Source organism: Paramisgurnus dabryanus, chromosome 21 (assembly GCF_030506205.2).
Source record: "Paramisgurnus dabryanus chromosome 21, PD_genome_1.1, whole genome shotgun sequence".
Classification (NCBI taxonomy): domain Eukaryota; kingdom Metazoa; phylum Chordata; class Actinopteri; order Cypriniformes; family Cobitidae; genus Paramisgurnus; species Paramisgurnus dabryanus.
The window spans coordinates 31922427-31949346 of NC_133357.1; the positions used below are offsets into that span (position 1 = coordinate 31922427).

Genomic DNA, 26920 nt, shown 5'->3' on the forward strand with positions numbered 1-26920 from the left:
AAAGATTACAATCCCTAGCATAAAGGCTAACGTGGACCTGCTAATTGGAAGCAATGCATCCAAAAATGCTGGAGCCCTGGGAGGTTGTTAACAGCAGTGGAGATGGTCCATACGCCTTGAGGACAGCCTTAGGCTGGGTTATTAATGGCCCATTGCAAGGAAACAACAGTCCCGGTACAGAGTGTATGACAGCCATGGTTAATAGGATTTCTGTGTGTAATTTGGAAGAAATGCTAAACAACCAGTATAACCATGACTTTAATGAAAGCGCCACAGAGGAAAAAGGACTTTCAAGAGAAGACATCAAATTCATGGAAATTATGAAAAGGTCTTCAATTCTTGAGCACGGCCACTATTGCCTGAATTTGCCCTTCAGGAAGAAAGAATTGTCTCTGCCTAACAACTTCTCTGTTGCAAAGCAAAGGGCACTTAGTTTAAGGAGGACATTTCTGAAAAATGAGCTCTTTTTTTAAGGAGTACAGTTCATGTATCAGCGATATGGTTGCCAAAGGATTCACAGAGGAGGTACCTACCCAGCAGCTGAGTGGTGGCAACAGCAATGTGTGGTATAACCCACACCATGGGGTACACCACCCAAGGAAGAAAACTATATGAGTGGTGTTTGACTGTGCTGCAACGTTTAAGGCAGGGGTCTTCAATTAAAATAGCTTGAGGTCCAGAAATGAACCCTCCTCCAAGCCAAGGTCCGGACAATTATGTACTGCACGTAAAAACATAAATTGATGGCTTTCACCAGACTAAAGAAATTAGTGTAAATATTTGCTTTTATTGAACAAAATGTAATGTTATCATGTATTCTGAATAATCTCTCTTAATTCATTTGGATTTTCTTACATTTTTATAGACTTAAAGGAACAGTAAAAATTAAATAAGCTCAAATGAAATAAATGAGGTTAAACTGAATTTAACTTAAAGATGGAAGCATAATCTTCCTAGTTTAAAAAAAAAATCACATTACATTTATGTTAACTTGCATACATTAATCTGACTGATAACTTTAGTGGGAGAAATTGCTTTGTCATTTCCAGCTAACATTTTAAATATTATTTTCCTCACTTCATGTCTGTCTTTTCCATCTAAAAATGTTTCACGCAGCATCCATGCACTATTTCCCCATCTGTAACGGGCTTGTTATGCTTTCCTAAAATCCACTGTATCCACTGTAAAGACTCTGTCACAGTGGCCGTAGTCATGTGTTGCCACATTGAGGAGACTGTATTGGATTACTGGTGCTAATGCAGCTGTGAGGAAAATCATAACGGAATGTTGTTTCTGTAGAAGACACAATGCTAAGATGATGGAACAGAAAATGGCAGATTTGCCAAAGGAAAGGATCCTTCCCAATCCTCCACCATTTACCAACGTGGGGGTCGACTACTTTGGACCGATAGATGTGAAAAGAGGACGGGGTACAGTCAAACGCTACGGTGTGATTTTTACCTGTTTGTCCAGCAGAGCAGTCCATTTAGAAGTAGCTACCTCCTTGGAATACAGACGCATGTATAAATGTGCCGAGGCGATTTGTATGCAGAAGGGGTCACGTTTCTCATATTCAATCTGATAATGGGACCAACTTTATAGGAACAGAGAGAGAGCTAAGGGAATCACTGGAAAATTTAAATCAGGCACAGATAGAAGGAATGCTACGACAGGGGGGAATTAAGTGGAGCTTCAATCCTCCAGCAGGGTCACATTTTGGCGGTGTTTGGGAGCGTGTGATCCGCATGGTGAGGAGAATCCTTAACGCAGTGCTTCGTCAGCAAAGGCTGGACGATGATGGACTTCATACAGTCATGTGTGAGGCTGAAGCCATCTTAAACGATCGACCCATCACCAAACTGTTTGACGATCCAAATGATCTCGAACCCCGGTCTCCTAACCATATTTTGCTCATGAAAGGAAATCCATCTTTACCACCTGGACTGTTTCAGCAACATGATCTGTACAGTAGACGCAGATGGAAACAGGTCCAGTATATCTCAGATCTCTTCTGGAAGAGATGGATATGTGAATATTTGCCTTTATTACAAGAACGACAGAAATGGAATCAAAGGAGGAATAATCTTAAAACTGGAGATATTGTGATCATCATGGACCCTGCTGCCCCACGAGGTTCTTGGCCGCTTGGAAAAGTCTTGGAGGCCTTTTGTGATAAAAGGGGGCTTGCGCGATCAGTACATCTGCAGACAAAGACAAACACTATTGAAAGGCCTGTACCAAAACTCTGTCTGCTGCAAGAATCATAGATTGGCCATTTAAACTTCATTGTTTGAACGCTTGTTACATGTTTAAACCTGTGTTGTGCTTATGTGTGAGGTAAATCTTGTATATTGTGATGCCCTCTTTATGGCTCCTCCCTTGTTATGTAATGGAATTGTTTGACTGTTAGCCATCACAATTAGGGGTCAGGATGTTGGAGCCATCTGGTTTTATGTTTTATTGTTTGTTTTTAATTGGGACAATAGGTGTTGCTCTAACCTAACTGGGTTCACACAATATAGGACCAGGTGTTGCTTGACGGAGGGGGAGCACACATAGCTTTTTGACCGCTTTTGATATATTTCTGAAAGTGTGTTACATTGGGTAACCTTGGCACTTATTGTGTGTTTGGACATTATTAATGGGTGTATGTGTACTTTTATGGATTATTGGAACAATATGATGAGAATAAAGTATCAACCGTGAATAAGCAATGAACTTCTTTTCAAATGTATGGACAACAAATGCGCGTCAACAAAGTGCCCAGTCTAGCAATCACCGCGGGCTGTAAGTAAAGATTTAGCCCCTACAATTAGGTTGGAGTCCGCTGCTTGTTTAGCAAGTATACATGCTGCACTGTTTTGTACGTTTATATGTTGGAGCTTTCTCTGAATTTTCAGCGCAATTGATGAAATAGGAACGCACAACTTTCACGCTTTCAAAACGAAACTACGGAGAACACCCGCAGTAGTTTTATCAATGAAAGGCTAAAAATAGCGCTGTTCACCGTATGTTCACGCCAGACAGGGCCGGGTCTACAGGGGGGCTGGGGGGGCATTGCCCCCCCAGATTTTCCTTGTGCCCCCCCCAGATTTTCCTTGTGCCCCCCCAAAAATGTCCAACCAACCTTAAAATAACGGAGTCTCTTTACACAAAAACATCTTCTTTAGGCAAGCGCTAGCGTTTACAGCTCCCGCCCACTACCGTCTGATTAGCTTATTCAAACCTTAGTGGTCTTTTCAGCAGTATTTAAGTCACAGGAAAAGTACTACTGTTCTCTATGACGGTAACTAAAAAAAACGCATCTTTAAAATATATATCAAAAACAATGCAATTTAGTATTACATAAACGTAATAACCCAACACATATTAAATTAAAACTTTTTTTATAGTAAAACATGCCCAAAATAGCCCCTTATCCTTTCTTAGACTCACCTCATTATTTATTCATGCAAATACAACAGCCAATGGCAAGTCTCTAGCAGCATTTAATGTGTTTGTTTTAGACGTAGTTCTGTTTATTAAAATTAGAATATGCAGTTTGGTTGTGGCATACTATATAGTAAATAAAAATGATATAAGATGGTTATACAGTAAATATACAGTATTGTAACAGCTGAGCATCGTGTGCAGTGCAGTTTTAAAATCAAATCAGTTTTGTCATCGTCATTCATCAGCTCATTCAGCTCACGTTTGAGAAAAACTTCACACGCAAAAATCTACAGACTTTTAAGTTCAAGAGGAGCTTTCACTCCGCAAGGTCATCTTAAGGTAAAACGTTGTATTTTATAATGTTGCGTTGTATTATAATATCTAATTTGCTGTGTTATAAACAAAGCAGTGTGATTTATCTTTGGTCTCGTCGCAAATCACACTTCAGTATTTTAGGGCTTGTGCTTTTGTCTGGTGCTGTTATAGGCAAACAGTATAACCTTTGACGAATTTGTCATGCATGTCAAATTGCTTACATGATGCAACAATATATTATTTAAAGCATTGTGCTTTGTTGTGATATATGAGGTTGCTGCAGCAGCAATGATAGGGTCAGGAATTAATGACAATACAGCTTATCACATTGAAAATACATTATTTTACATGAAGAAAATGTTTGAGAAGTGGAAATAAAGTTCCTAACAAGTGTTTATTTAGAATAAAGGCATATGTTGGGTAGGGTAGGTATAAGAATGGCTTTAATTTATCTATAAGTAAAATAATAGATTAAATGCAGTGTAAACATTAATAAAATATAGCTATATGTACAGCTTTATATTTATATCACCTGCTTGCCTGAAATGTGTCAAACTAGTGTAATCATTATAACATTATAAATCATTAATCTAATTGCATCTACTTTTAAAATGTGAACGTTCAAAATGACATATAAATTGCTTTTTATTATAACACATGCAAAGTAATATTGGATTGAAACATCCATAATTTTAGTGTATGAATCATTTTAGTCGAGAAATGGCTGCCCACCCAAAAATCCTGACTGCCCCCCCAGTCCAGCAAGCCTAGTACCGGGCCTGACGCCAGAAGTAAAAAAATTACGTAAAACGTGTGTTTAATACATCAGATTAGATAAATGGGTGGAGAGAAGGCGGTCGCGTGTGGCTGTTTGAACACATTCAACCACATTTGCGTTCTGCAACTCCAAAAGCGATCCGATCGAAAGTGGTTTCGACTACCTCTGGATGTGGTCGAAAGTGGACGCGTTCAAAACTTTTTAAACACCGTTTACACCTGGCACTGACGTCGTCCACTTGTGATCCGATCAACGAAAACGCATGTTAATGCCAAGTGTAAACCGCCTCAGAGATGCACATCCCTAGCAGATGCCATTGCTTCTGTGTTTCAAAAGGTGGGGTGAGCGACTGGGCTGTTGGTTGCAATTCGCAGTCTCACCACTAGACGCTGCTAAAATCTACACACAGCACCTTTACATTTATTCATTTAGCTGACGCTTTTTATCCAAAGCGACTTACAATTGCCATATATGTATGGAGCAACTAGGGGTTAAGTGTCTTGCTCAGGGACACAATGGTGTGTCACAGTGGATTTGAACCCGGGTCTTTCACACCAAAGGCTTGGGTCTTATCCACTGCACCATCACCACCCACACCCTTTAAGTGATTTTTCAAGTAAATGTTGGGTCCTTTTTGCTCATTGATATAACAGATCCGGTTTCTTTTTCCTCTAATCCTATAAGAGTCTCCAGAAACTTTTTATTGAATCAGAGACCAAGCTAGTTGCAGACATGACAGCAGATTGGGTAAGTTTAAAATGTAAAGTGCTTTTTATAAGTTGATGACCATACAATTAAGTTTGAGGTCATTGAGTGTGTTAACATGCACAGTCTTACACCGATTATGATTAATAAACTAATAATGTGCCACATGATAAATGTCACATGTGGAAGTAAGCACGAAGTCATGCATAAAAGTCTCAGTTGGGAGAGAAATGGTTTCATTCTCATGCATTTAATTTTTTTATTGACCTTTTCACAAGGGTTAATTTTACAATTAAAATATTGATGGCACACTGTAGGGATCTGAATGGAAGGATCTAGTGGATGAACTGAGAAGGGGTGTAGAGCTGCGGCCATTAGCAAAGAGCCTGAATGTAACCAAATGTCCATTGCCAGTGGAGACCACTGCATTTAAGCAGCTTCTGCTAGACATCCAGTATAGGAGATACACACTTCGTAAAGTTCAGGTATGTGTTCAGGGAGTCTGTTACTCATTTACTTTTGGTGTCATGTCCGTGTATTTTAATCATATAGCTTTCTATATATTGTTTCATTTACAGAGCGTTAATAATGGCCCAAAAAAGCAAGACCCTTACCATACCCTCTTAGAATCCATCCGCTCACAGCCAAAACTGCGACCGGTAAAATATTTGCCATTTATAAGTATATTAGGCTCTATATATTTATAACTTCATGTCAAGCCAAGTTTTATGACCATTTTTATTTTTAAACAATTATTTGCAAAATTAAATACCAGTGTATTTTTCTCCCAAAAAAGTTTGGAATATTTTTTTATGTATTGCTTTTAACTTTTATCTGAATCCTCCATTCAATATCCTCCCATATACATAGAGACTGTCACTCTTTGAATTTTCCTCTGATTTACTAAGAAATCCCACACGTTTCCAAATTAAACTGGATTGTTAAAGATCGGTTTACTTGAAGTAAGAGTTTCATTGTTTGACTAATTTGTTTTATTTTTATCCCGTGTTTTCCTTCAGGCCTCTGAGCGCAAGATTGGATCAAAGCCCGAAGAGCTAACCTGTCTGCATGAATTGCTTATGCAGGAGATTCGCTCTACCAACCACTGGAAGCGCCTGACACACAACAGAAGGCAGCCCTATAAATGTACACAAGTCTCTTTCTTCAAACACCGCGGTCTAATTTGTTTGCAAAAGAGTGACAAATTTTCTTGAGCAATTATGTTAATGCTGTTGATGTTTACTCCAAGCAGCAAAAGACTTGACTATTAATGAAGAAGATGAGAATACCTTTCATATGAAGCCAGCTCAACAGAAAGAGTATTTAAATGTACAAGTTCTAGATTTATTGTAGCATTTTGACAAATGCAAACTAGCAACAAGTGACCTGGCAATTTATAGCCAAGACCTTATGTCTTATTTTGTAGGAAGCTCAAAATTCAGGAAATCCTCATCGGCACAAAACCGCCAATACAGGTGAGAGCTGGATGCAGTAGAGAATCTGAAGAGCTCCTGTGGTTGAAGTCACACAGTCTAACTCCCCCATTTTGGCAGGCAATAAGGAGAGCGCTAGAGTGGCTGTAGCAATGGCTTTGATAGTGTTTGAACCATAATTTAATATCAAACTGTTTAGAGACCTTACAAACCTTACTATTTTAACATGATGGACAGCTGCTATACATGTTGTATAAGGGGGCATTATTCAATTCAATTAAATTAAATTTTATTTATATAGCGCTTTTCACAATTGTTCATTGTTTCAAAGCAGCTTTACATGAGTAGATGTAGGTGAAAACACAGAAAATCAATAGATAATATAAGAAGTAGAATATAGCAGCTAAGGATAATCCGTACAAGCGAGCGTAGTAATAATGTAAAGTATACAGTAAAGTGCTAAGTTAAGCCAAAGTTGACTGACTCTCCTGGGGACGAAAAACCCCCTAGGAGAAAACCCATTGGGAAAAACTCCTAGAAGCACAAAAATCCTTGGGAGAGATTAATATATATATATATATATATATATATATATATATATATATATATAAAATAGGGCTGTTCCGAATATCATTTTTTTTTGAGCCTCGAAGCTCTAGTAGAAATCAAATCGAATATTCGAAGCTTCGGAAAGAGGGGCTGAACATATTTTTCTCTTTAATAAAGGCAGGAATCTGTGTGTGTGTGTGTCTATGCATGTGTGTCCGTCTGTCTGTCTACATTTTTATTATGTGGAGGATGTGTTGCTGCGGATCCAAGGGAGTGTAGTGTGTTTTTTTTTTTGTGCAATATGGACATGTGACACGTTTAGAATTAATAAACTAAAAATACTACAGAACAGCGCAAGCCGGAAGCGGCGTGCCTGTCACGCGTCCTGCGAGAACAGCATTAGTGAAACAAAACACGATCAAAACGAGCAATACTTTTAATAAGGTAGCCTAACATTTTTCTAACAAACAAACACTCCTGTATCAGAAATTAGCAGCACAGTAATTACTAACAACGTAAAGGGTAGGTGTGCATTATTTTCGAATAATTCAATGGCTTGTAGTCAATTATTTTCTTTTGGGTTTGACCTGATGATCTGACGACATCCGGTTTGTGACGTCACGCTGAACAGATCGTGCATCGTAGCTCCGTCGAGTTCATCATATAAAATCCTTTTTTTACCATCTTATTCCTATTTATATAATTTAACTTATTAGTTTTACATAGGAATACTTTACCGTGATGATTATTGAGCAGTACTACCACGTGAAACTATTTATCACTAATAAACACCCAGTGTTAGCATATAGCCCGCTAGCATCCACAAATGGTGGAGGCTGAAGCTAGCATTTCCCGATCTAATGGCGGATTCATCTGAGATATGCTTTTCTGACCTGTCCTCACCTGAGCGGGAAGCTGTGGAGGAGTTGTTTCCCGGTTTTAGCAGATCCAACGCGAGGTACAGCGCCCACTTCACCCTGCCTTCCGACGTCCACAAGCGAACGAGGCGCGCAACAAACGAGCATTCCACGCGATGCAGCTTCACGGACCGTGAACGACTGAACGGAGACGCCATCGCCCAACATGAAAGCGATCGGGAAGCTTCGCAGATTCAGCAAGCCCCACATCACCCTGGCCCCAGACGTTCGCAGGCGACCGAGGCGTTTCACAACCGAACAGCCCACGCGATGCAGCTCCGGGGACCGCGTTCGGGTAAACGAAGACGCCATCGCCCAGCATGAAAGCGGTAAGACTCCGCTTGTTATTGTAACATGTACTACTTGCCACATGTATAGTTTAGCTTCTGCTGTTAGCATAGAGGGGTTTACATGCACTAAGTGTATTGAAGTATTAAGGTTAACTGAGAAGGTTGCTGAACTAGAATCGCGCATCCGAACGCTAGTTGAGGATAGCAAAACCGCTAATGTTACTGTTGCAAATAATCTATAGAGCGAAAAGACTAATGGCTCGGTTCCGACATCAGATGCTAATGTAAATATTACAAATACTGTATCGAGCGCGCATAGTGTTTATCAAAATACACATGGCTCGGTTCCGACATCAGAGTCAAGTCGGCGGTCAAACTGGGTGACTGTCAGGCAGCATAGTCATATAAGGCGTCCTTCTAAGACCCATAACGTTACGGCAATTTCTAACAGATTCGATCCCCTAAGGAGTACACCAGCTGAAACACCTTTTAAAAGTGCCCTGGTCATTGGAGATTCTATACTCAGGAACACTAACATTGAGGCACCAAACACCATAGTCGACTGTATACCGGGAGCCAGAACGTCTGACACTAGATCCAAACTTAAAGTGCTGGCTAATGCTAAGCGGAAGTTTTCTAAGATTGTTTTTCACGCCGGCACGAATGACACCAGGCTCCGCCAGTCGGAAATCACCAAAGATACTATTAAGGAGATGTGTGAAATTGCAAAAACAATGTCAGACAATGTTATATGCTCTGGTCCCCTCCCCGCCTACCGGGGAGATGAAACACATAGTAGATTAGTGTCTCTCAATGGATGGATGTCAAAGTGGTGCCCTCAGCATAACGTAGGGTTTATAGACAATTGGAAGCATTTCTGGGGAAGACCATTCCTCCTAACCCGAGATGGCCTTCATCCGTCATCGGAAGGAAGTGCTATACTCACTAGAAATCTGATCAATAGTCTTAATTCTGATATAGTCTGACTATCCAGGGCCCAGGTCAGGAAACAGACGGATCGGCTTAACCGTCCATCTGTTAGCTGCCGTGATATGTCAAGACCACTTATATCCCAGCACTTCGAGTCAATCTTACCGAAATATCAGCACATTTCAACTGTATCTGTTCCCGGAACAAATAAATACAGGGCACCGCTTGTTACATCAGGTACAAATCTGATTAATATAAAATTAGAAAACAATACATTAACAGAGGAATCTCGAATGTTAAAATTCGGCCTTCTTAACATTAGATCGCTTGCCAATAAAGAACCTATTGTCAATGAAATAATTACAGACCAAAACTTAGATGCACTCTGTTTAACAGAAACCTGGCTTAAAGCAGACGACTACATTAGTTTAAATGAATCCACCCCACAAGACTATTATTATAAACACGAACCTCGATTAAAGGGGAGAGGGGGTGGTGTAGCTACAATATACAACACAATTTTTAAAGTAAACCAAAAATCTGAGCTAAAATTTAAATCATTTGAACTAATGTTGTTAAATATGGAAATAACTGATCGTAAGCACAAACAGCTTTCTTTTGCCTTAGCGACAATCTATAGACCAGTGGTTCTCAAATGGGGGTACGCGTACCCCTAGGGGTACCTTGGGGTACTGCAGGGGGTACGTGAGAGAAAGTGGAAACTGACATTTAGGAATAAATTAATAAAATCAGTAATTCATGATGATAGTATTTTTATATGACATTAGGACTACACAAAGATGCATTAAAAAAATCATAAATTTAAAGCACATTCTACAAAATGCATGTGCGAGTTCAACCTGTTGACCTTGTCTGGCGCATGCACAAGGTTTCAGTTCAGCAGCTTCAGCAACGGAGATACACGGAGTCGGCTCCTGTTATCATTTCATACTTAAAGTTTACTTTCTTTTGTGGTGTTGTTGTGCGTGTATATATATATATATATATATGTATATGTATATATATATATATATATATATATATATATATATATATATATATATATATATATATATATATATATATATATATTCAAGTGACATCTGTCAGTGTTGTAAATATGTTAGAGTTTTATTTAAATGTACCTCATTAAATCTTCCGTAATAACCTTGGGAAAGCAGCTGTATTCCACACAAATTCCTACAGGTAGCTCGCGTCTTAATTGAAGGTAGCTCGCTCGTGGGTTTATTTATTTTCTGTGGTTATGGCGCATTTGGATGTCTGGTTACAAGCGCCTGTGGTAAAGACTGGGTACGTGTTTGACGTCGCGTTGAGCTGTGTAAACCGGCGTATCATATGACATCAGTAATAAACATGTATGATTCAAAAAGATAAGTCGGCGCGGACGATCCGCGCAACGCTATGAAGCGGCAACCGGACGATCCGCGCACATCTCGAGTCGAGGCACTATGGTTAAAATGGATGCCGTCATTTTCGGATTCATTTTTGATAAAACGAAAATACAGTCGTCACAAGTTCAATATCATCTCATATTTAAACATCAAATGTCAAGAGATACCAGAGAGCCATACGTGACATACATGCACATCCCTATTATGAATCCAAAAGCAGTAAATACTCTATGTTTGGATCATCTTTCTAAATCTGATCTTTAATAATTTATTTTTTTATTCAAAATGTGGTATTTTTGGACGAATCCTACCCATATAAGAGGTGATAAAAAGTATAAATAAAGACAACATGAAAGTTTTTTTGTTTTTTAAAAGGATCTGTTCTTTCATTTGATGTATTGTATGTGTGGTGTAATCTCAACAGTATGTTTATGTTTAAAGAAAAGCATTTTCTGGAAGGTATTACAATTTTGTGAAAAATAAAAAAAATGCTTGCACTGGCTGTTTTAGGTATATTAATTATTAACACTAATTTAGGTATAAGGTGACACAAGTAGCTCTCGACCACTTTTATTTTTTAGAAAGTAGCTCTCCGATAAAAAAGGTTGGAGACCCCTGATATATGTTCAGTACTGAGATCATTAACAGTATTTATTGAGACCTGAATCCAAAATCAGGAGCAGGGTCTGCGTGAAATAATAAAAGTTATGAGAGGTGGCTTCTTAAAAGAGGATGCTAAAAAGAAAAAACAAACCAGAGCCTCAAAAATACCACCAGTTTCGTGATGAATACTGATAAGCAATAAACCTGCTCTGGGGCATCAGATATAATAACCGTCTCACTCTCATTTGGCTGTATCTCAAAATCAAATGTTGTTGACTGGTTAAGGGGTACTTGGCTTGAAAAAATCATAAAAAGGGGTACTTCAGCCAAAAAAGTTTGAGAACCACTGCTATAGACCACCGGGCCACCATGCAGATTTCCTTAAAGAAATAGCAGATTTCCTATCTGAGCTTGTAGTCACTGTAGATAAAGCTCTTATTGTTGGTGATTTTAATGTCCATGTGGATAACCCAAAAGACGCATTAGGACGTGCGTTTATAGATGTTCTAAATTCTCTCAATATTAGACAAAACGTGACAGGGCCAACGCATACTCGTAAGCACACATTAGACTTAATTCTGTCACTCGGACTCAATATTAATGACGTCGAAATAGAGTGATGCAGTTTCTGACCATTACCTTGTGTCATACACTGTACTTCTAGATAGGATCACTCAATCCACAACATGCTGCCAGAACAATAATTTCCACCACTAAAGATAGCTTTATTAGCACTCTTCCAGACCTGTCCCAGATGAAACATGTAGCAGATAACTGTGACGATCTAGATATTGTAATGGAAAACCTAAACAATGTCTGTTCTAACACATTGGATGCCGTTGCTCCCATTCGAAAAAAGAGATTCAAAGAAAAACCGCCAGCTCCATGGTATGACCATCCCACCTCAGCCCTTAAAAAGGCAGCTAGAAAAATGGAAAGAAATTATAGAAGCACAAAGTTAGAAGTATGGCGTGCAGCATGGAAACAGAGTGTTAAACACTACAGACAGGCTATTAAAACAGCCAGATCTACATATCTTAGCAAGCTTATAAATGAGAATCATAATAACCCTCGTTTCCTCTTTAGCACAGTTGCAAAACTGACTAGAAACAAAGAACAAACAGAAACCAATAGTAAACTTCAACACAATAGTAACGACTTCATGAACTTCTTTTCTAACAAAATTTCGGCTATTAGGGAAAACATCGTAGCTACCCAGGCAGCCACCACTCTACCCATTAGTTCACTTAACACTAGACTACCATACGAACATCTTGATTCATGTAAACCTACTACAATAGATGAGCTCTCTAAACTAGTCACATCATCCAAATCATCGTCCTGTATATTAGACCCCGTTCCCACAAAACTACTTAAATAGGGATTCCCTGTAGTGTCAACCCCGGTTCTAAATATCTTTAACTTATCGTTAGAAATAGGATACGTTCCAACAGCTTTCAAACTAGCAGTTATTAAACCGCTGATTAAAAAAACCACAGCTTGACCAAGGAGAACTTAATAACTTTAGACCAATCTCAAATCTCCCTTTTCTTTCGAAAATATTAGAAAAGGTAGTGGCAAGCCAGTTACGCACATTCTTGACAAATAATAGTACATATGAAAAGTTCCAATCAGGATTCAGGACCCATCATAGCACAGAGACAGCGTTGCTTAGAGTTACAAATGACCTCCTATTAACATCCGATCGTGGTGAAATCTCAATTCTTATATTACTAGACCTTAGTGCAGCCTTTGTCACAATAGATCATACAATCTTACTCAATAGCCTAGAAAACTATGTTGGTATCAGTGTCAGGCGCTAGCCTGGTTTAGGTCATATCTAACCAATCGCTATCACTTTGTTTATGTAAATGAGGAAGAGTCATATCACTCCCTGGGTAAATACGGTGTACCGCAGGGATCAGTTTTAGGTCCTATCCTGTTCTCGTTATACATGTTACCCCTAGGAGACATTATCAGGAAACATAACATAAGTTTTCACTGCTATGCGGATGATACCCAGCTTTACATCTCCTCACATCCCAGCGAAACACACACACGTTTTCTAAGCTAAAAGACTGCATTGGCGATGTTAGTGACTGGATGGCACATAACTTAAGCTCAACTCCAATAAGACAGAGATACTTATTATTGAACCAATTCGCTACAAACATAATATGTCAGATTACAAATTGCATATAGATGGCTGTACTGTGGTGCCATCTTCCACGGTTAGGAACTTAGGTGTGATGTTCGACAGCAACTTATCCTTTGATAGTCATATCGCCAACGTCTGCCGCACAGCATTCTTCCATCTTAGAAATATCTCAAAAATACGCCATATACTGTCTACATCTGCCACAGAGAAGCTTATTCATGCTTTTATGACCTCTAGAATAGACTATTGTAACTAGCTACTCGGGGGATGCCATTCAAATCAGGTCAACAAGCTTCAGCTAGTTCAAAACGCTTCTGCAAGGGTACTTACTCGATCTAAGAAGTATGACCACATAAGCCCAATTCTGGCTTCTTTAGACTGGCTACCAGTTAAATATCGCATCCAATTTAAAATATCACTAATCACCTACAAAGCTTTAAATGGCTTAGCACCCTCATATCTTAGAGAATTACTATCAGAATACAATCCATCATGCACACTACGGTCGCAAAATTCTGGTCTATTGATTATCCCTAGACTATCAAAAGTGTCTAAAAGTGGAAGATCCTTTTCCTACTTAGCCCCTAAGCTCTGGAATGATTTATCAACCGATGTCCGAGAATCAGACACAGTCGATCATTTTAAATCTAGACTTAAAACTTTTCTCTTCAACAAAGCATTTGCGTAATTTGTCTAGTAAAGGTTCTTAACTCGCAATAGTTATTTTCACGGAACAAAGCACTCACGGTCATAACACAGACCAACCAAATAAATAAATAAAAACCTTTTCTGCATGAACACTTAAAATGAATTGCATTAAATAGTTTGCCACCGTTTGCCACTGAACCTGCATTAACTCTTTCACCGCCAGCATTTTTAAAAAAAGTTGCCAGCCAGCGCCAGCGTTTTTCATGATTTTCACCAAAGTTTAATGCCTTCCAGAAAATGTTCTTCTTTAAATATATAAACATACAATATACCAAATGAAAGACAAAAAAACAAACTTTCAAACAAAAAAATCCGTTTCATCCTACCTTTAGTGGTTCTTTTGCAATCAGCTTTTGAATATGGGTAGGTTTTTGCAAAAACCCCATATTTTGAGCAAAAAGCAGAGATAATAAAATTTTTATGACGGACTTTTCATAGAGATCCAATTCAGAGCGATCTTTAAAACAGACACGGACATGCAGCCGCTTGCCATAGGGCAATACTTCCGGTTTTAAAAAGTTGCGGAAGGGCGCCACCTGGTGGATAATAGCGGTATTGCGGAAAGACGGAAAATCTCGTCATTGGCGGGGAAGCGTTTTCTCTTAATTGACGAGATATCTCGTCAATGGTGGGGAAAGAGTTAACGACGACAGTGGGGCTTCCGGCCTTAGTCAAACGGGTTGGCACATATGGTCGGGTTGCGATTTTGGCGCTATTGTAAGTCTTGTGAATAGTATGCCATACAGACCAGTTTGCCACTGATCCTGCATTAACGACGACAGTGGGGCCTCCAGCCTTAGTCAAACGGGTTGGCACGTATGGTCGGGTTGCGATTTTGGCGCTATCGTAAGTCTTGTGAATAGTATGCCATACAGACCCGTTTGCCACTGAACCTGCATTAACGACGACAGTGGGGCCTCCAGCCTTAGTCAAACGGGTTGGCACGTATGGTCGGGTTGCGTTTTTCGCGCTTTCGTGTGTCTTGTGAATAGTATGCCATACATACCCGTTTGCCACTGAACCTGTATTAACGACAACAGTGGGGCTTCCGGCCTTAGTCAAACGGGTTAGCACGTATGGTCGGGTTGCGATGTTTTTGGAGTTTTCTCCTGGTCCTGTAAATTGTATACAATATAGACCCGTTTGCCACTGAACCTGCATTAACGACGACAGTGGGGCTTTAGGCCTTAGTCAAACGGGTTGTCAGGTTTCATTTTCTCTTAAAGATCGGAAGGTGACCCTTATTTACCATATATACCCTCGCATTGGGCCCCCAATTTGCTAAATCCTCAACTGTGGATAATATAATTATGCCGCAATAGTTAGTCTGTCTGGAACTAAGCTGAGTTAAACCACATCACTGTGTGACACTTCAATACATATGAACGGCCGCTACGCTAATACGATTTTGTTTTTCTCTTCCTGTCTCGTCCTCGACCCGAGGACAACGAGACAAACAGACCCAGTCCCGGTTGATGTGAAAGTCGGCACACCTCTGATCTACTGGCCGTCCTTCAACGTGATGCCCAGCTGATGCCTGACCAACGATCACCGGCAGAACAGCTTAATCTCTGCTAAATCTCCTTATCCGTTCTCCCAAGGGTTTTTCCCTCCTAGGACTTATTTTTCCTCGGATAAAAGCCCAGGTTTTTTTCTCCTAGGGGGTTTTTCACCCCGGGGAGGCAGCCTTTTTGGGCTTTACCTAGCTTCCTCTTCTAGACGTTGCTTTAGTAATACGTGCACTTATAATATTGAGTCATAGCCGCAGCAAATTTAACTGCTCATGCTATCATGTATTTTGTTGTGCTATCTGTCGTTTTTCTGTGCTTTTCACTGCTTCTATTTATGTAAAGCTGCTTTGAAACAATTGACTTTTGTGAAAAGTGCTATATAAATAAAATTGAATTGAATTGAATAGGCTATTTAAATAAAACAACGAAAATAAATGAACGAAGTTCAACAAACTGTAATTAAACGGTAGCATACTTTCAAAATCAAGTTTATTTATAACACTTACACCATCCAATATGTTTTTTTCATCAGTAAAACAATAAAGAAGATATTTTGCAGAAACCCCAGTGCTCTGTCATGCAAGTCAACTGATCCGCACACTTTAAGAGCTAAAGCATATATATCCAATACAAAAGTAATCCCCCATAACTCCGTGTGACATATTGACATCTTGTGAAGCAAATCAATTAGTTTTTGCAAGAAACTGAATGTTATTTACAACACTATTAGCGGAACAAATATTCAAATATTCTGGTCCAGCCCTAATATATAAACACGGTAGGGATAGGAAGTGGGTAAGCGGATTAAACTGGTAGTCGTTGGTCACGCATCGACTGGGCATCACATTGAAGGACAGCCAGTAGATCAGTGGTGTGATGACCTTCACAGCAGCAGGAACTGGGTCTGTTTGTCTCATTGTCCTCGGGGTCGAGGACAAGACAGGGAGAGAAAAACAGAATTCTATTAGCGTAGGGGCCGTTGGCATGTAATACAGTATTGTGGTTTAAAATCCGCTCTGTTCCAGACAGGCTACCTATTGCGGCATAAGTATATTACCCATATGAGGTATGTGAGTGCTTTGTTCTAGACAAACTAACTATTGCGGGATAAGTACATTTACTGGACATTTTATGTGAATGCTTTGTTAAAGAAGAATGTCTTAAGTTTAACTTTAAATTGATCGACTGTGTCTGATACTCGAACATTATTTGGTAAATCATTCCAGAGCTTAGGGGCTAAGTACACTGTAAAAACTATTACTATGATCTACTCAATATTTTTGGTAAAGCATTTTTACACTTAAAAAAAATTGAGTACATTTGAAATCTGTAAAATCGAGTAAATTTCAATAATTACATTAATTTCCTATCACAAATTAAATTGAGGAGATGGAATCAGAATTTTTTATTGATTTGCTTTAATATTTTTAAGCAAAGTCTACTAAAAATTGAGTTGATGCATTTAAAAATGTTACTTAGATGTAGCTGAAAATTTTGTGAATATTATTTAACTAAAATAAATTAGTTTTATTTACTTAACAATCTGGGGTCCGCTGCGGCGCGGGCGCTGCAAACTCTTTGTTTTTCAATCACTCCCCAAAGAGACTTCGATAACTCTGCTGATTTTGAACATACAGATATGATTTATACATCATTTAAAACGTTAAATTGTCTAGTTTTTTTCTATCCACTCCCAATAAAAACAGCATGTTGTGCTTTTCGCAAAATTAAGAAAATAAACATGATTTGCATTTTGTTCTCTCTCCCTCAGTGAAGTCCTTTCAGAAACACGTCAGAAAAATGAACTGTAACTTAACGAATATTTGTCATAGAAACAAAAGATAAATGTCTACATAATGCTTGGAATGTCTGCTTTTGGAAGATGCAAGTGAAATCGAAAACAAATATAGTAATTCGTTGTTAACTGTATTAGAAGAGAGAGATGTACCGTCTTTCTTCTGTTGCTTCATTATCTATAATGAGCCACGCCCCGCTCCATTGAAGAGAAGAGCAGAGATCATCCATATTCATCAGTCAACCCCACAGTCAATGGACATTCCGTCTCTGCAGCCATTTACTGCTGTGTTGAGTTTTAATCCGAGTGCTGGAAACATGACATCTACTTGTTTACTCGTGACTGTAACTAAAGTTATCTCCAGACGCGAGTGTGACTCGATCGACGTCCAAACGCACACACAAACACACAATGCCTCATATTTGAAGCGCTTTGTGGTATCATTATAAAAGATGCGATTGCACACATCTCATAACTGTTTACTCGCGCCTAAATCTCCAGACAAACAAACACGTAACAATAATGGCGTCTTCACATTCCTGCCTAAAGGCTCATTATGCAGCTCATTATGCAATTGTTTTGTTCTTCAGCTGTCAATCACAGATTATTCAAGAGCTTCCAGCATAAACATTTTTCTCTCAAAAATACAAACATGTACATTAGTGTTGCTTTCGTCAACGAAAAGTATGACGAAATATCCTCGTCAACGAACCTTTATCACGTGACGAAAACGAGACGAGACGTAACGTAAATGCTGGTCATGTGACGAAAACTATAATAAAATGTATAATACAATATTGTTGACGAATAAAAACGAGACTAAAAGTGGTTTACTAAATAAAAACTATGCTAAAATGTGTCTTCATTTTCGTTGACCAAAACGAGACGAGACGAAATGTTATAACGTTATTTCGTCTAGCCACCTCCTGGCACCCCGCCACGGCGCCACCTGACTGCAAATGATCATGTGTGTTCAATGGCGCTCTGCAAATCGATCCGCAAAAATGCGTAAACATACCGCGAGAGCGATTAGAAAGCATGCAGAGCAGTCTGTTCTCGCGATGCTTTGATATCATACGCAATGCGTTTGCGCAGTAACACGCGACACGTCACGTTTGATGGCCAGCTGCGCCCGCGAATACACTGCCGCATCAAGTCTTCAAATGGAAATGAAAAGTCCAAAATGAAACCTGTGCATCGTTTTCAGGTGAGTTCACAAGCCTGTTAATATGTATAGCGTTGACTGCTGGCACCGCAAACTTATCTGTGTGATTTAAATAATATAACAATGTACCAGTTTGCATCTTCAATCGTTTAAATGACATGTGCTGCGTTGTGTTTTGAAGCAAGGTAAATATATATATATATATATATATATATGCTAAAGACGTTGTTTTATAACTTATATGCTAACAACAAGGGTCTGTGTCCTTATTTATTATTTGAATTAACTAAACTTGCTTAACTGAATGCTTGAGTGTTAAATCAATCAAACAGCTGGATTATTTAGAACATAACCATACATACAAACTTTTGCTTTTGTTAATAGACATCTGATGTTTCTTAAAGCTGGCTTTTAATTTATTTACAAGAAAGATATTTAGTAATTCTCCAAAACTGCTTGGATTTATACTGACACGTAAAATTAGCTTTGTCACATTATAGTGCCATTAGCTACACAAATACAGATATACTATATTGCATATTTGTATAATTGTAGTTTGTGTTGCTGTCAAAATACAATTATAAATGATAACAATAGCATTTTAATAAAGTGCTATAGCATTTTAATAAAGTGCTATTCTCACACACAGCCTACTATAGTTGTGATTTTGTTGTTGTTTTTTAACTAAAGGTGGCACCACCGTAAAAGTCAGCTTATGGCACCCATCTGACCAGCAGTGGCCCTGTGTGTGTGTTTCTGCTTAGACTACTCTGTTTTGATTATGTAGACTTTAATGTAGACTCTTTACCTACAGTCAAGTCACTCACTCAGAGGTTAAATAAAATTAAGTAAAATATATAGCTTCAAATCAAGTAAATTCCAATCAGAGCATCTTCAATGTCTGAAATGGATGTATTCTTATATCTATAAGGTATAATATAACAAGATAACTTTTTTTTTATGGGTTTGGCTAAAAGAAAATTTTGGTTTTGTCTATACTACTGCTAGGTACTTATACTATATTGACTGGTTTAAATAGAATTCCATTACTAAAAAGAGACTAAAATACAATTTTCATTGACTAAAACTAGACTAAAAATGTCACCAGTTTTCGTCGACTAAAACTAGACAAAAATATTCAAGGATAATTCTGACTAAAATAAGACTAAAATGCCCAGACTTTTAGTCGACTAAAACTTGACTAGACTAAAAAGAGTATGAACTGACTAAAACTAATAAAAACTAAAATGTCAGCTTGACACAAAGACTAGACTAAAACTAAAATTAAAACAGGCCGCCAAAAACAACACTAATGTATATACATGTTAATCATATAATATAGTAGCCCAGTTTGTGCTGAACACAGTGTTATGAGACTTTTGCCATTATTATGTTTTTAAGCAACTGAAAAAAGCACAAATGTCAGGGCAGGTCAAAACTTCTCCAGGGCCCTAAAAACCCCTTAGACCCCAGAGGGTTAATGTTATACATTTATTTCATTTACTGAACCATCAATTATCAATGATTAACAAAGCAATTTGTACACGTACAATGTTTGCCATTTTCAATAAAATAACATGTTACAAAAACAATCAGCTGAATAAACTCTGAGAGGTCTCTCAAATTCACAGCATGCAGAATCACCTCTTTAACCCAGACAGGTTGACCACCAGCACTTGTACCTGCAACAAAGATAACTTTATTTAAACGGCTGTACGCTGTGACTCTGGACGTTGCCACAGAGCGCCACTTAGTTTAACATTAAATAACATATCTGTCTCAAATATTTAACAATTAACATGTAAAATATGCTGTAAATGCATATTTTACATCTGGAAGTAAACTTTGTCTGACTAAACTCACGCTATTTAATGCGAACATCCGGTGTGGTGTCAGAAACAGTGAGTTGTCCTACACAAGACGCGGGTATTTGTATCCAGTTTAAGTATGGCTCCGAAAGTATTCAGATAAATACACCTTAAGTTGTTTATGCAAGGACACATCAAATATTTCATTAAAGACAAGTGTAAATACTAATAAACTCAACACTTACCAGGATTCTTGAGGATTTTTGGGGTTGTTTGTCTTCCTGCAAGAGACGCAGTTTCTTCTGCTTCTGATTAAAAAAGCGTTGGCTTTGTGATTTTTTTTTTTTTTTTTAATTAACATCTGATTTACTTAATTTTTTTGCCAACATACAATGTAATAAATGTTTCACCAAAAATATTGAGTAAATCATAGTTAAAGTTAGGCTTGAAACTTTTAAAAACTAAAATATATAAATGTGTCATTTTCAAATATATTGATTCAAATTTACAACAAATATTAAGGATATCTATTAGAAATAATCTGTTAGTTAAATACTACTTTTATTTGATGTATACAACTAAATAATATCTGTATATTTTACACAAAAATATCTGTTTATTTTTTAGTCATTTATTTTGGTTTGTCCAACTCAAATCAACTTGGTGACAAAGAGATTTTATTAAGTTATTTTAATCATTTATTTTTTTGTGATATTTACAAATATTGCTCTAAGCACGCCAAAGTCAGCGTGCCTCACATTACCCTGGCCCCAGACGTTCGCAGGCACGTCTGGGGCCAGGGTGATGTGAGACACGCTGACTCTGCAAAGGCCGGGCAGTACCTCCTCCACAGCTTCCCGATCTGGTGTGGGCAGAAAAGCATACATCCGATAAATCCGCCATTAGATCGCCAAAGAAGGCAGGTTTACAGTAAACAGACTGTAAGAAATGCTAGCTTTAGCCGGCACCGACTGGTGATGCTAGCGGGCTATATGCTAACACTGGGTGTTACTAGTGCTAAAATCATTTTGCTTAGTAATACAATTCCGTAATCGTCAAGGTAAAGTATTCCTAAGATAAACTAAAAAGTTATATTATATAGATAGGAATAAGATAGGAATAAGATAGTAAAAAAACAGGATTTAGATGATAAGTGCCCCTCGTCTCTCAGAGGCATTGCTGTGTCCTTATAATGATCTATTATGTTCTATTATGATCTATTATCCATTAAAGGTGACAGAATGATTGACAGGGTATTTATCCTTGTTCTGTGATGTGACACATAAACAACAAAATTTTGGTTTGGTCTGTAATGCCTTTAGAAGCTTCCTAAAAACATCTCTCAGAAAGCTATAGGGTGGGGGATTTTAAACGTGTGGTTTTGCACCTATTTGGCATCCCTTAGGGCTTAACTGGCAACTTTATTATGAAATGCAAGCACTTGACACTGATTGGCTGCCTTTGCAAAAAAGAATGTAGACTTCGCCATCTTCAGACCACGGACAAACCAAAATTTTACAGATAGAAGAGCACACCTCAGAACGTGACTCGCCATTTCGCCTGGAACCTCTCCAACACTGCTGCAATTTACTTTCCGTTGAATGCGAGAGGCCGGATGTATGCAAATTATTTTGAAGAGGAGGGAATTGAATGAGAGTGGGGGGCAGTGAGATGCATTTAGCGTAACATGTTTCCATTGTTCAGATTGGGCCATTTTTTGACGACCATTTCTAAAGGAGGAATTTCTATGAAACCGAGATGTTCAGAATGTCTAGCACTTTTCGTATATTTGTGAATGCAGGTAGACTATCGTTATTTAACTTACACAAGGTGTAAATGTTTTTTTCATTCTCTGTCACCTTTAAGTTATGCTATGTACAGGTCTATGTCTCTAATCATTTCTAAGTTGCTCACGGCTGTTGTCGCCTGCCAAAATGGCCATGTAAACAGAATGGATCCCGTGACATCTGGACCTCTGTGGCTGCTCAGAATCTCATTAAACCTGTAAAAAAAATCTAAAATTCCCCCCAAATATCTGTTGCATGTAACTGGATAAGAGCTTTTGTATTTACATGTTGTCCTGTTGAATTCCAGACTTAAAAGACTGCCCTAGAAAGCGTCGTACCAGATCTTTCGCTAGCAACAGGGATCTCAAAGTGGTGCGTTATAATGTTTTGATTTTCTTTGAAAAGCAATATTGTTAAAGTATAGTTGTATACTTTATCCCATTTTGATCCGATTCACTCACAGTTAAAATTGTCTTTAGAAATTACAATATAATATTTTACTTATTATTATAATAATAATAATAATAACTTACTATAGATTTAAATTTGTTATTTACTGGCAACACACACAGTTAAAAATTCTTTGCTGCCATGTAAATCCAAGTTGATTGAACAAAAACAAGTTATTTTAACTTATCTTGACACAAGATGAATTGTTATTACTCATAACTTATAAAATATAGCTAAAATGTGTCAACTTTATTTTATAAGTAATAACAACTCATCTTGTGTCAAGATAAATAAGTTAAAATGACTTGTTTTTGTTCAATCAACTCATCAACTCAAATCAACTTTACAAGTCATTTTAACTTAATATTATTTATCTGGACTAGAGATGAGTTGTTATAACTTCTAATTTTGTGTATATATAAACTTAAATAATATAAACTTAAAATGTAGCTAAAATGTCAACTTTATTTTATAACAACTCATCTCTAGTCCAGATAAGTAATATTAAGTTAAAATGACTTGTAAAGTTGATTTGAGTGAGTTGATTGGACAAATTATTTTTACAGTGAAGAATGCTTCGCATGTGGCTGTTATTTTATAGTTTTATTCTGTAAAGACAAAGACTTGTTAATGTTTATATAACTTTGAAAAAACTGTTGCCAGTAAATAACATAACATTTAAAGTTACTGGCAAAGAGCTGTATAACTACAGCAGATGTTTTTCAGTGCTTTTTTGCAGAATAAAGTAAACATGGGTGCCAAATTGGCCTGCTGATAGGGTGTATACGGAGTGGCATTAGTTACCAAAAACTTTGCATCATACCATCACGCCAATGTCTTGTTTCCGGACAGACATATTGTTAATTGTTTTGTGATTGTATGGCGAGACCAAAGATCAATTTTCAGCTTTGGCTGAACAATAAAGTACTACTACTACTACCACCACCACCACCACCACCACCACTACCTCTACTACCGCTACCACTACCACTACCACTATTACTAGTTTTCTTGGTGTGCCTTAAAACATTAATATTGATAATCTCTTAAATATTTCTTGAGTTTTCAACGTTTAGGTTCTCATTGTATTTTCTATACTGTTGATGTTTCATTTGCAGGTTAAGGGGAGTCAAAAGGGGGCAGTTCTCAACACTATTGTTGATGTGAAGAAAAAGCTAAGTTCTTTCAAAGGAGACATGAAAAATATGATGTGTGATGAAGACAGGAACTGGCGGGTGAGAGCTACGGTATTCCTTTAATTTAATAAATGGAAGCAAGTAGCATAAAGTGCCTAATTTTTTATTACTGTAGGTTTGTTCATGTTGTGTAACGAGAAGCCTGTATTTCACATGGCATAACGTCTGCTCTTTGTGTAGTAGGTAAGCATTCACTATTTGTCAGTTTGATAAACTTGCTTTCTTAAGGTGACATGCTGTTTTTTCACATCTCTGCAGGGTTATATGTCCTGGGTGTTGTGTAGAGGTAGGCTAAAGTTTTTATGAACCTACTATTTGTTTGTGAAGATGTTGTAGATTATGGTCAGAGCCGACCCTAGAATTCTGGGGGCCCTGAGCCACTTTGTGAGGGGGGGCCTGTCAACGATTTCATAAAAACTTCTTCACTGTCTTTAGTTAACCTTTTGTTTATAGCTACATTTAAGTAAAAACTTTGTATTATATCATGGGGCATAGTTTCGCATACATCATGTGATGACATATTGGGTGAGGACGCGCTGGCACATCACAGGTCCAGAGATAGTTGTTTTTTGTCAAAAATGACAATCGTTCGCTAGATAAGACCCTTATGCCTCTTTGGGATTGTTTAGAGTCCTTTGAAACTCTGTTGAAAAACTGTTAAGTGTTGGGGTCCATTAAAGTCCATTAAAATGAGAAAAATCCTGGAATATTTTCCTTAAAAAAACATAATTTGTTCTCGACTTAACAAAGAAAGACATCAATATTTTGGATGACATGGTGGTGAGTCATTTTATCTGGATTTATTTTTTAAGAAAATGGACTAATCCTTTAAAAGCAAGGGGCCCCTAGTGGTTCAGGGACATACACAGCTTGCTACCCTGCGTATAGGGAGGTTCTGATTAGGGTTGTTGCCTTCTGTTTAATTGGTCTCTCTCTTCCTGCAATGAAGATGTGTGTACCCTCCAAATGGTGTGTGAACCTTCCACTACGATTTTTTAAGCAAATTGTGATGAAAGATGGTGAGCAAAGCCAGATAAATTTTTGGACTGAACGCTGGTCTTGGGATTCAGCCTGGTAAGTAGCCAATGTTAGTTAAACACAACTAGACCTACCGTAAAACTTCAAATAATAGCCGAGTCCCAAATAGACGCCTGTCTCTTTTAGACGCCTGGTGTGACGACAGGTTTGGGTAAATAAACGCCTGTCTCAAATAAAGGCCTGGTCTATTTTTTAGTTTCGGGTTGTATTTAATCTTCTAAAACCCGTCAGATAGTCTGTTTAAGACAGTTCTATGGTGCAGATTACACACGCTAAAGTTTTGATTACCTGTAGATGTCACGTGACAGACGCAGTCGTTCCGTTACTCATCACTATGACAACACAACGAGCTTCGTCGCCAGGATTGAGGTGATGATGACAGTAGCGAAGAGGCAATCGGGAGTCGGGACTTTTCCCTGTGGGCCGGTAGTGTTTTGAGGCCGCTGATAATAGCCGGGCTTTCAGTCTTTTGTCATGCATGCACTCCCACCACACATTGTATTTCTCGCGCGGAAACACTATTTATCATATTTAATATGCTGCAGCGCCAAAATGTATCTGGCCGCACTGCTCTCTCTCTCTATCAAGCCCGTCTTCCCTAGAGTTCTTGTCGAGCGAGCCAATACAAAAAAAAGAGAAAGAGGCTACACAATAGCCAATCAGAAAATAGCACTGTTGTATCTGGGTAAGATTTCACGCAACAACCAATAAAAAAAACATATCCTTGTTTGCTATATTTATACTGCCAATAATTTAAGACTGTTGTTATTACACAAACTAATTTGTTAAACACATTCAAATTAAAAATAAAACGTAATATGTGGTAACCTCCTGCTGTCATGCTGGAACAATTAAATTAAAAGCCTGTCTCTTATAGACGCCTGTCTCTTTTAGACGCCTGGTGTGATGATAGGTTTGGGGAAATAAAAGCCCGGGCTATTATTTGAAGTTTTACGGTATTACCATATTAAATACAAATGTTTACCATATACAATAAAAGCAATCATTATTTTTCTATTTTCTCACCTTTATGCATGGGCATCAAAGCAAAAAAATGTGGGTGGGTCCAAAACATTTACTAGAGTAGATGCAATTTTCTTGTATTCTGGTGCCTTTTAACAATTGTTTTTTAGTCCAAAAACTTTTTGTTTACCTTGTTCTGTCGTGGCCCTGTGTGCAGCAGGCAATCGTAATGAAATTTTCGAAAACACGAAATTGAGTTTAACCCTTATGTAGGTATGCAAACTCCTCACCTTTCGGCGAAATTCACCATTACTTTTAACACAAATTCAAAATCAACACAAAATGACACATGTTAAAATGACACATAATGTGTTAAAAGCTTAACGCACAAAGATGTGTAAAAAATTAACACATACTTTCTAAGAGTGTATCAGGCGCAGATGCATATTAAATGGACTCTATGCACGGCGGTGCTTGACTTATTTCCGGTGAAATCTCAGGATGCTGGACTACTTCCGCCAGTCATAGAGCTCAATGATATTCAGGAACGTTGGTTGCCAAAATAGCCAAAATAACACTGCAAATTTTGTTGATGGTTGTTTAATTTACATAGAAATAACTTATACTTCACATTTAATACCATAATGACATTTAAACGTATGAAAGTATATTTTTATAGACGGGAGAACCGAACTTCTAGCCACCACTGGTGTGTGTCATAGTGTTTACAGCATTAGACTCAAGCATGACAACTTCTACACTGCTTCCCTGTATCTGCATTAACACTAGTTTTAGATAGAAATTGCACTGATAACAGTGCTATTCATCTGTTGTTGATATACTTATGAATTTTGTATAATTGTTATCATCAGTACTAGCGAAGATAACATCTGTGGTTATACAAGCAAAATGTTAGAACAGTAAAAAACGTGTATTTTGCGCATTTATGCTTTATTAATAACAAATGCAAAAGACAA

General features: G+C 37.9%; 1 protein-coding gene across 3 annotated transcripts in view; it reads left to right on the plus strand.

The window, feature by feature from the left end:
* LOC135775983 (protein spire homolog 2) overlaps positions 1–26920 on the plus strand; it is a 105496-nt gene that overhangs the window by 71725 nt on the left and 6851 nt on the right. For 2 of the 3 annotated variants that reach the window (XM_065286603.2, XM_065286602.2), the window contains 11 exons: positions 5210–5272; positions 5548–5715; positions 5809–5889; positions 6250–6376; positions 6483–6559; positions 6657–6705; positions 22604–22668; positions 23865–23981; positions 24058–24125; positions 24201–24228; positions 24892–25016. In XM_065286603.2, coding sequence (XP_065142675.1) covers positions 5210–5272; positions 5548–5715; positions 5809–5889; positions 6250–6376; positions 6483–6559; positions 6657–6705; positions 22604–22668; positions 23865–23981; positions 24058–24125; positions 24201–24228; positions 24892–25016 — 968 coding nt within the window. The remainder of the gene's footprint in view (positions 1–5209; positions 5273–5547; positions 5716–5808; positions 5890–6249; positions 6377–6482; positions 6560–6656; positions 6706–22603; positions 22669–23864; positions 23982–24057; positions 24126–24200; positions 24229–24891; positions 25017–26920) is intronic. The other variant, XM_065286604.2, reaches the window with a different exon arrangement.